The sequence below is a fragment of the Gorilla gorilla genome, chromosome 6, assembly GCF_029281585.2.
Source record: "Gorilla gorilla gorilla isolate KB3781 chromosome 6, NHGRI_mGorGor1-v2.1_pri, whole genome shotgun sequence".
Classification (NCBI taxonomy): Eukaryota; Metazoa; Chordata; class Mammalia; order Primates; family Hominidae; genus Gorilla; species Gorilla gorilla.
The window spans coordinates 89421468-89432676 of record NC_073230.2 but is presented as its reverse complement, the minus strand read 5'-3'; the positions used below and the strand labels follow the sequence as shown (position 1 = coordinate 89432676).

Below are 11209 nucleotides of genomic sequence, written 5' to 3'. Positions count from 1 at the left end.
CTGTCCATCCTGGGCTGCCACTCCCAAAACTGCCAGTACCAGGTGTCACTGATTGACTAGTCAAATTCCTGGACAAAGGGGCTACACACTCCAGGCTGGTTGTGGAACTTTTGTTTTGAGATGGAGTTTTGCTCGTCACCCAGGCTGGAGTGCAGTTGTGCGTTCTCAGCTCACTGCAACCTCTGCCTTCCTGGGATCAAGCGATTCTCCTGCCTCAGCCTCCCAAGTAGCTGGGATTACAGGCACATGCCACCAAGCCCGGTTAATTTTTGTATTTTTAGTAGAGACGGAGTTTCTCCATGTTGGCCAGGCTGGTCTTGAACTCCTGACCTCAGATGATCCACCCACCTCACCTCCCAAAGTGCTGGGATTACAGGCATGAGCCACCGTGCCCGGCCTGGTTGTGGAACTTCACGGGAATTTATTTTGTCATTACAATGTTGGCAAGATATTTTTTTCCTGTGCTGTAAACTGAGGTTCTGTCTTGGAGTTGATGTCATGTCACCAGGTCCTGGGCTAAAGGGCATTTGCACATCTTTTGTGGCTTCTCTCAGGAAAATGTGGGCCTTGGCGACATCCAATGCCAGTGCTATTCCCCTTCTCCCCTAGAGTTACAGAATTATAACCACCAGGGGACACCTACAGGCCAGGCCAGAATCCTGGTGCTGCTTCAGCCTACTGTGGCCTGGAAGGGTCCCTGCCTGCTGAGGCCTAAGATCCCGACTTGGCTAAAGGAGGGGAGGGGGCAGGCTGTGGCATCTGGGGTCCATCCCCGCATCCTGCTCGGTGCCACCTGACAGATGTCATGCCCCAGGTAGGTATGTGCCCTGAACCTTGCCGGGTGCACGTGCCTGAATGTGGCACCGTACCCAGCTGGGTAAAAACGGCTCGAGCACGGAAGCCAAACGATGGATTGCCAAAACAAAGATTACGATAATGTCAAGTTTAATCTGCCAAATATACAAGTTGAATTTGTGGAGCATGTTTTGCCTGGGTGCCACACAGTAAACAGAGGTTTCTTGAAATGATCAATGGGTAGGGTTGAAAATGGGCACTGGCCCTAGCCGGGTGAGCAGGAACCGGGCAGGGAAGGGCAGAGAGGTGAGGCCTCGATCACCTCGATCAGACAGGACTGACCAGGGACAAGCCATGACCCTCGAGGACCCAGGGGCACAGGCTCCCAGATGACAGCCCCTCTCTGAATGAGCACCCAGGCAACAGTCCGGGGCTGGGTGTAGCAAACCTGTCAGCAGCTGCCTCCTGGGACAACCACCCCCTTACATGCTATCTACCAGACAAATGAAAGCTCTTCTTACCCCATCTCCCAGGCACCCCCCAGCAAGGGCTCTGAATTCTAAAAACAGCAAAAACATTCAAATGGTTACATATGAAATGCTGTCCTGCATCTTTCTGTCTCAAAGATAGCAGCTACCCCTCCCCCAGCCCCCCCCCACATCCCCCAAACAATTTCTGTGCCAAGATGAAGAGGAGGCCCCAGGCCATGGGGGGCTCCTGGCCATGAGGGGCTGTTGCAGCGGCGCCAGGGCACAGGGTGGGCGAGACACAGCAGAGGTCCTGGCAGCGCAGCCCAGGTCCCCGGCATCTCCTCCCACGGGTCGCGGTTACTTATTCAGGGAGAGTGACTGCATTCGTTTTCCTGACAATGTGGCATCGTCTTTTGCTGAGGGGTGGGAGAAGGGCAGGGGTTAAAACAAAGCAACCCCCCACCCCCTCCCAACACACGTGCCAGAACCCTAGAACTTTAGGTCTGAAAGGCCGCAGAAAACATTCTGTGCAACAGAGAAGAGCCAAGGCGTGGGAGAGGATTTCTGCTGCAGCTGTAACCCCGGGGCCCCCGACATTCCCGACACGCTTCAGTGGCCAGACCACCTTATAGAAAGCTGTTCCTTCCACAAAGCCCCACCAACACACACTCTTGTGGGCAAACGGAAACTTCTCACCCCACCTCCCAGCAAAACCCTGTAATTCTAACCTCCCTCCACGGGTTCTGAAGTCTAAAATTTAAACATTCCAACAGTTACATGTGAAGTCCTTTCCTGCTTGGGGTTTGTGAAGCAGGGTTGAATGGGAAGTTGGGATCACTGGATTTCTAGTGCGGGTGACAATGTCCCTGAGCAATTGGTTTCCCCTTTCCAGGCCTGCTTCCTCATGGTCTGGTGAGGAGGCAGGACAGATGGACATGTAGGGGCTCTCACAGACCCCCGGGAGATGGAAGGTTGCAAGTCGAATGCTCCTATACACTGGACCAACTCCCATAGCCACTCTGGCCTAGAGGAACCTCCACCATCTCTGGGCTGGATGTCAAGCCAGTCTGCACTGCTGTGTATCCAGCTCACCCTCCCAAGCCCTGCAGATGGACAGCGGTGACCTCAGGCAGCTCTCCTGGGTTCCCAAGGCACCAGAGACCTTAGTGGGACCTGTGAGCCTCAGGCAAGGTCTGTACTAGGGGCATGGTTTCCTGTGACCTCCCGCTGTTGGGAGCAGGAGTGACTGTCCACCTACTGTGGACGGTGCTGAGACTTCAACCTACATCCGACCCCATGATGTCGCTGGACCCTCCTGGTCCCCCAGGGAGTGGCAGGCACAGGGAGGGTGGGCCTCTCGTGAACGACCTCCTAGGCAGCAGTCACTCCTCACCTCATTGTCACCTCGCGGACAGGGACACGAGTTCAGTGCTTTGTGGCTGGCCCAGGACCAGAGTTGGGGCCTGTCCCTGCGTGCGCAGCCCAGCCCTTACCTTTCCTTTCCTCTTCCTTCTTCCGGGCAGCCTCCTCCCGCTGTTTCCGGATGATGGCCAGCCGGGCCAGGTCAGCCTTGGCTTGCTCTGTCTTCCCGGCCAAGTGCATTTTCATGTAACGCTCTTTTGCCTTCTGCTTCTCAATCTCTTCTCTGTGTGGATAAAATGGTGTCACGGGGACATCTTTCCTACCACTGTTTGCCAAACTGGACGGGAGTCAGAATAAAGACCAAGGATTCGGCCTAGGGCCGAGGTGGAAGGGGTGCTCTGGCTGTGAGTCCCTGCCTCCATGAACCCCCTGCCTGGTGGACGTTCACCAAGCAAGTGAGCAGGAGGAAGAGGCCCAGGGAGAAAACATCTGTGATGCCCAGGGAGAAAACATCTGCGATGTCCAGAAAGCCTCAGCGGGAAAGGGGACAATGTCCAGCTACAGCAAGGAGGGGAGGATGCCTGAGGGCTTCATGATCAGGCTCTGGCGGCCATGGAGAGAAGGGGGACCAGGCCAAGAGTGTTCCAGAGAAGATGACCAGGAGGATGAAAGCAGTGGGGACCACATCCTACAAGGAAGGAAGGGCTGGGCATGGTGGCTCAGGCCTGTAATCCCAGCACTCTGGGAGGCCAAGAGGATCACTTGAGGCTGTAAGTTTGAGACCTGCCTGGGCAATATAGCAAGACTCTGTCTGTACAAAATAGAAAATTTAAAAATTAACCAGGTGTGGTGGCACACATGGCTAAGGCAGCATGGCTCCCAGCTACATGGGAGGCTGAGGCAGGCGGATTGCTTGAGCCCAGAAGTTCAAGGCTGCAATGAGCTACAATTGCACCACTGCACTCCAGCCTGGGTGACAGAGTGAAATCCTCTCTCTAAAAAATACAAACAAAAAAAGGAATGAAGAAGTGGAGGAAGCAGCCACAGGGCATAGGATGAGGACCACAGTGGGAAACAGACACACCCAGTCTCAGGTCAACACCACATGGCCCATTCTTAGAGCAGCTCAGATGTGCACAGTGCTGCCCCCCAAGGGGACAGCCCCCATCAGTAGGGGGATGGGAATAATTGCTGGGCTCCCATGGGACAAAGTGTCAGGAATGAACCCCCTAAGTAGAGTCAGTGGTGAGGGTCATTAGCTTCCTTTTGAGCATCTTCCCAAGCTTGAGATTCTGAACTGGAGTGGATGCACTTCGGGATGAGATCAGAGGGCCTATTTGCACTGGGTTCCTGGAAGAGCCAAGTGTTGGAGGAGGGGAGGGCCCTGCCTGGCAGGAGGCTGGGAGAGAGACTCGGCCTCCCAGAGGCCTTCAAGGTACACAGAACTGGGGAGTAATGAGAAACCAGGCATGGGAGCTAGCTAGAGGGGAGGGAGAGGGACTCCCGAGTGGGAAGAGCAGATGCCTCACTACAGAGCTGAGGAGATAATACCTGGCGAACCGCAGATCCTAGCTCAGGAGGGATGTGCCACACTCAGAAGCCTCTAAGCTGAGCCTCAGGAATGATGACTGAGGCAGCCCAAAGACTCTGCAGGGCCCTTCAGTGAAAGCAAAATGCCAGGCAGGGTGTCTCTGCAACCCCAAAGGACAGAGGGAGGGAGCAACAGGATCCCTTTTACTGGAGAGGACACTGATGCCCAGAAAGGGCACAGCCTTATCGAAGGCTGCACAGCTGCCAATGGCAGAATACCACAGTGGCAGAATACCCAGGTTGCTGGGTTTTTGAAGTCAATGCCAAGAGGAAGCTACTGAAGGGGGACAGAAGGGTCCTTAGCAGCTGCAATCACACCCAAGCTCATGGCCTTCCCCACGAGGCTTTCACAGACACACCCCTCAGCCATTATCCTAAATGCCCAGTCAGGAGAGAAACCAGCAGGCTTCAACCTCTTGTAAGGCCCTTGAGGTCACCTGGTGGCTGCCAAAAGTCAGGGCACCAGTCAAGGACTGATCCTGTGCCAGGCACTTCAGTACATGATCTTGATCCTCATACGACTCTTGAGGAAGATATTTACAGCTTCATTTTCATACAGGATTTGCAGAGGCCTGGGACAGCTGGCTGAGCTGCACTGGGCTGGACTGCCTTCTGGCCGGCACAGGCTCGCAGCCCCCTTCCAGTCCCCATGGCCACGACATTACAGATGGATGCAGGTCAGGAATGGTCAGATCAGTGGGGTAAGGGAAGTCTCCCCAGGGTGTGGTGCTCTGGAAGAGGGGAATGGAGGGCAACCCTCTGTATCCTGCACCACTACCTCAAGTGTTATGCTCAGGTCTGAGCCTATTGTCCTATTTCCCCTGATATCATGTATCAATTGGTGAAAACAAATTCTGTGTGGCTTTTTAAAGGCTACTGGAGGGCCATTGGGGAATGAGACAGAAATAAACAGCCACAGCTCCCAGCCAGCTGGGGACCTTAGCATCCCACAGGCCAACTGCTAGCCTGTATTCCCCGGGACACAAGGCCCAGCCAGTGATGTTACCGTTCTCTCCTCGAAAGCTCCTTTGGCCCGTCCAGATCCAGTTGTGTGACCTTTTTGGTTGTCTGTGCCACCCGGTTGGGGTTCTCGATGTCGATGAGCCCTTCAACACCTTTGCGCTTTTGCTAGAACAGGGCAAGAAGCTGGTTGTTGGAGTTCAGGTCCTGTGGAGCCCCTGAGGGCCACTCCTGCCATCTCTCAACAGCCCATCTGGATGAGGACAAACTCCTGCTCCACCCCTAGCCCACGTAGTGCTCAGCCCAAGTCTCACAGTGGGTACAGCTCTCTGGAGCATCTTCATCAGCCTGGGAAGAGCCCACAAAACGGCTGCTCGGGGTCGAATAACTTGCCCAAGTCAACCAGGAAGTAGGTGGTAGATGAGAGGTGTGCCCTACCCCGACTTGCAAGCACTCACACAGCACTACTCCCCCACTTCAAGCTCGGCTTCCAAAAGCAGTTTTCCATGGAATCCCATGCCTGATTCTTCTTGCAAAAAGCGCTGGGCTGGAATCCCCAGGGTAGGGTGGGCCAAGTGTGTGCTGTCATGACCAATTCCAATTCCCACCCACCTTAGCTGATGGACTGGACTTGTAACCCAAGAATGAGCTACTGGATCACACACTCTACAGGTTTGGGACGCTGGCCCAAAAACCTGGAATCTGCACCTTCCACCTCCCCTGGGGAAGTTCCAGAAGAAGGGAGTGTGTTCTCAATGCAGCAGGTTTGGTCAAAGTTTCAGGCCCTGTCAATTCCATCAATTCTCCTTAAGGGGGCAGGGAGACAGCTTCCACTCCACAGAGCTCCCTCCGCACACTTCCAGTCCAGCTGCACACTTACACCTCCACACAGATGCCTGGCACTGTAAACTTAACATGTCCAAGACAGAACTCGAGATTCATCCTTTACCCAACCGGACCCTCCCTGCAATCCTAGGCATATCCTTGATTCGTCGTTCCTTGAGCAACCTCCAAATACAGCTTAAATTTGTCCACTCTTCTCCACTGCCATTGTCACCATCCTAGGGCAAGCCACGATTTCTTTTTTTTTTTTTTCTTTTGAGACGGAGTTTCGCTCTTGTTGCCCAGGCTGGAGGGCAATGGCACAATCTCGGCTCACCACAATCGCTTGAATCTCTTGGGTTCAAGCAATTCTCCTGCCTCAGCCTGAGTATCTGGGATTACAAGCATGAACCACCACCCCCGACTAATTTTGTATTTTTAGTAGAGACAGGTTTTCTCCATGTTGGTCAGGCTGGTCTCGAAATCTCGACCTCAGGTGATCCGCCCGCCTTGGCCTCCCAAAGTGCTGGGATTACAGGTGTGAGCCACCACACCCGGCCCAGGATTTCTGATCTGAACACTGCTCTTACTCTCAACATCCTATCATTCATTCTCCATGGAGAAGCTAAAATAATAATTTTTTTTTTTGAGACAGAGTCTCACTCTGTTGCCCAGGCTGGAGTGCAGTGGCATAGTCTTGGCTCACTGCACTCCGCCTCCCGGGTTCACGCCATTCTCCTGCCTCAGCCTCCCGAGTAGCTGGGACTACAGGCGCCAGGCACCACACCTGGCTAATTTTTGTATTTTTAGTAGAGACGGGGTTTCACCGTGTTAGCCAGGATGGTCTCGATCTCCTGACCTTGTGATCCACCCACCTTGGCTTCCCAAAGTAAAATAATCTTTTAAAAGCATATCTGGAGGCCGGGCGCAGTGGCTCACGCCTGTAATCCCAGCCCTTTGAGAGGCCAAGGCAGGCAGATCATGAGGTCAGGAGATTGAGACCATCCTGGCTGACATGGTAAACCGCTATCTCTACGGTAGTTCCAGCTATTCGGAAGGCTGAGGCAGAAGAATGGCCTGAACCCGGGAGGCGGAGCTTGCAGTGAGCCGAGATCACGCCACTGCACTCCAGCCTGGGCGACAGAGAGACTCCATCTCCCAGAAAAAAAAAAAAAAAAAAAAAAAAAAAAGCATATCTGGTCATGTCTCTCAATCCCTTCAAGGCCTTCCCCAGCGGCCACTACCTACCATAAAGAAACCCCATGCCAGGCATGATGGCTCATGCTGCTGCAATCTCAACACCTCAGGAGGGTGAAGTGGGAGGATTACTTGAGCCCAGGAGTTCGAGACCACCCTGGGCAATATAGTGAGATCCCTATCTCTACAAAAAATTTAAAAATTAGGTAGATGTGGTGGCGTGTGCCTTTGGTCCCAGCTACTTGGAAGGCTGAGGCTGCGGTGCTTCACTGCAGCTTCACTCCACTCCAGCCTGGGTAACAGAACGAGACCCTGTCTCAAAAAAAAAAAAAAAAACAAAAAGGGGCTGGGCTAGTGGCTCACGCTTATAATCCCAGCACTTTGGGAGGCTGATGAGGGTGGATCACGAGGTCAGGAGATGGAGACCATTCTGGCTAACACAGTGAAACCCTGTCTCTACTAAAAATACAAAAAATTAGCCCGGTGTGGTGGCAGGCGCCTGTAGTCCCAGCTACTCAGGAGGCTGGGGCAGGAGAAGCGCTTGAACCTGGGAGGCGGAAGTTGCAGTGAGCTGAGATCGTGCCACTGCACTCCAGCCTCAGTGACAAAGCAACACTTCGTCTCAAAAAAAGAAAGAAAAGAAACGCCAACCCCTTCAACAGCTACACAGGAGGTGCCCTTGCCAATTCTCCTCCTGCATCTGGACCACTCTGCTCCTTACTCACTAACTCACAGCTACACTGGCCCCCTTCTGGTCCTTGAACATGCCAAGCTTATTCCCACCACAGGACCTTTGCACTTGCTAATCTAGTTTCTCAACTGCTCTGCACGCCAATTTTCACATAGCTGGCTGCACCTTGTTTTTTCAGATCTCAGTTTATAAGTTGCTTCACCACCACAACACTTTTCCAAGTCCCCTCAATCACAGTCTGTTTTGTTAGTAACACTTCTCATTACTTGAAATGACACTGTCTGTTTACTTCTTTGTTGTATCTCCCGTAGAGTGTAAACCCTCAAGAGCAAGGACGTTGTCTGCATCTACCTTTGGGACTAGTACTAAACGGTCACTCAACGTTTGTTTGTTGAATGAATGAGTCCAGGCTCTAGGCCCTCAAAAGACTCAGTACCTGGTAGTCATCTTCTTCATCCTCACTCTCATCTGAGTCTAGAGATTTCTTCTCCTTTTTGGGGTCACCTGCAGCCCCATCTCCACCTTCTTTTTGCTCCTCTTCTTCCTGTTTCAGAAATGGACAACCTGCAGAATCAAAAATGCAAAACAAATCCCCAAGACTGTGACCCTATCACCCCCCAGACTGTGGATCTTGAGAAATCAAGCCTCTGGAAGGCTGGAACCAAGGATGACAAGGGTCCTACTGTGACCCTGGCCCCCAGGGAATGGGACCTGGGCCAGACACAGGCAGCCTATGCACTTGGCACCACAGCTTAGAGGCCATTCCCATAGTCCAGAAAGCCCCTCACACAGCCACAGAAGGCCCTGCTCCCCTTCCTAACGCAGCCACCTCAGCAGCCAGGGTGAGAAGCTTGTTTCCTGGGGTCAGAAGGACTCAGCCACCAGGCTGAAAACCACCATCCTACTCAGCTCCCACCTGCCGCATGCAGCTGCCAAATCATGCTGGCATTCCCAGGCGAGTCCTCTCCGCTCTTCACTCCCACTCCATGGCAAGCCATCCCCCCTGACCCACCCACACAGGTGACCTCCTGCACCAGCTCCCCAGAACAACACCTCGGAAGGCTGCTTCCCTCCACCTTTCTTGCCTTCCCACCAAAAATGACCCTTATAGAAACCTCATGTCCCTTCACCTCTTGGCACCTGCCCACACATTATCCATGTCCTGCTCAGCTGCTGGCTCCCCCAAGGACCCCTCCCAGACCCCACAGCTGGATGTGGCCTTTCCCTTCTTGAGACTCCTGGGGTACGTCACAGCTGTGTACCCATCTGGCCCTGACTGCTCCCTTAGGCCCTTGATCCAGGCATCAATCTAATGATATGGTAAGATGCAGATGCTGACAATGGGAATGTATTCTATTTCCTAACGGTGGCCTGGACAATGTACTATGGGAGCAGAGGAGAGGGAACTACTAAATCAGCTCTGGCTGGAGGTGAGGCATGAGTCACAGAGGAGGAGAGGCTAAACAACGTCTCCAGGGATGGAGAGCATGCTGATGCTGGGGGTGTGGGAAGGCAGGGCACATGTCATGTGCAGTGTGGCAAATCATCCTGTGTGGCTGCAGCAGACAAGCAGGGGTGCTGGGAGCTCGAGCTGTGAATGGACAGGGCCTGCAGGAGGGAGATCCTCCTGAAAGTAGGTGCACAAGACCAAGAACAGGGCCCCACTAAGGCAGCTGCTGCAAAGCAGCCACAGTTCTAACCCATCCAGGCAGAGGATGCCCACGCCCCGACTGTCATTGGTTGTTCTGAGACTCACACCTGGGGCTCACTGCCCGCCCGACCCCCACGTGCTGGCTTGTCCCTGCGAATGGGTAGTCCTTGCCTGGCCTCTCTATGAACCAAATTGGCAGAGCGCCACCCTGGGCCACTGGCGTGGCCTGGACAGGCACGTACTCACCCTGGCCTTCTGCTTCTCAGCCTGCAGCTGCGCGTCGATCTCCTCAGGGCTTGTATACTGCCTCGCCCGGCCTTTGTGGCCTCCCTTTCTTCCTGCAGAGACCCGCAGTTTAGGTGAGCGGAAGCAGCTGCCTTGACTGCTCTGACCCCCAGAGGGCTGTGTCCTGCTTGGAGTGCTCTCATCAGAGGCCTCACCTACCCCTCACCCAGCACCACCCAAACCGACACCTCTGCCACCCTCATGTGTTCAAAGGCACGCAGGAAGCAACTCGTGACCATCTGATGCATCACCAAACTGTGTACTAAATGCTGGCTCCTACACAGAAGACTGGAGGGGAGAACATGACGGACGGTGCACTGCAGTGACTTGCTACATCCCCTGGTCCCTTACAATCCAAGCATAGTGGACTCAGATGCAACCACAGAAACATGTACCACTTACATCCCTGCCATCACTATAAGGGCTTTTTACGCAATGTTCTGTCACAGCCAGGGGCACTTTTTTTTTTTTTTTTTTGAGACGGAGTCTCGCTCTGTCGCCCAAGCTGGAGTGCAGTGGCGCAATCTCGGCTCACCGCAACCTCCGCCTCCCTGGTTGAAGCGATTCTCCTGCCTCAGCCTCCTGAGTAGCTGGGACTACAGGTGTGCGCCACTATGCCCAGCTTATTTATTTATTTTTAGTAGAGATGGGGTTTAACCATGTTGGTTGGCTAGAATGGTCTTGATCTCTTGACCTCGTGATCTGCCCACCTCAGCCTCCCAAAGTGCTGGGATTACAGGTGGGAGCCACCGTGCCCAGCCAGCCAGGGGCACAGTTGATTCTCGGAACAAACCTATGGTACAGGAGTGATAGCTGGTCCCATTTCATAGACCAGGAGACTTAGACCAAAGCAGACTGCGAAACACCACGAAGTTTAGAGTCCAACTCCCAGGTTCTATGCTTACTGGCTTGATGACTTTGGGCAGGTATTTAACCTCTCAGTCTCAGTTTCCTCATCTGTGTCCCTACCTTACAGGGTTGTCACAAAGATAGATGAATTAATCAATATACAGAAAGCTGCTGGAACAGTGCCTGCTACTGAATAAGCACTACAAAAATGTTCGCTAATATCCAGGCACAGTGGCTGATGCCTGTAATCTCAGCACTTTGAGAGGCCAAGGCGGGCAGATCACTTGAGGCCAGTTCAAGACCAGCCTGGTCAACATGGTGAAACCCCCTCACTACTAAAAATACAAAAATTAGCTGGGCATGGTGTCACATGTTTGTAATCCCAGCTACTTGGGAGGCTGAGACAGGAGAATCGCTTGAACCCAGGAGGCAGAGGTTGCAGTAGCCGAGATTGAGCCACTGCACTCCAGCCTGGGCCACAGAGCGAGACTCCGTCTCAAAAAAATAAAAAAATCGCTGATCGTTACTTTTCCCTCT

General features: G+C 53.4%; 1 protein-coding gene across 1 annotated transcript in view; it reads right to left on the bottom strand.

Moving 5' to 3' along the window:
- Nucleotides 1–928: 928 nt before the first annotated feature.
- Nucleotides 929–11209, bottom strand: part of PDAP1 (PDGFA associated protein 1) — a 12847-nt gene continuing 2566 nt past the window's right edge. The window contains exons 2-6 of the mRNA XM_019030732.4: nt 9785–9876; nt 8324–8431; nt 5224–5345; nt 2759–2910; nt 929–1681 (exon numbers count right to left, since the gene is read on the bottom strand). Of these exons, the coding sequence (XP_018886277.1) occupies nt 1623–1681; nt 2759–2910; nt 5224–5345; nt 8324–8431; nt 9785–9876 (533 nt within the window). The 3' untranslated portion in view covers nt 929–1622. The remainder of the gene's footprint in view (nt 1682–2758; nt 2911–5223; nt 5346–8323; nt 8432–9784; nt 9877–11209) is intronic.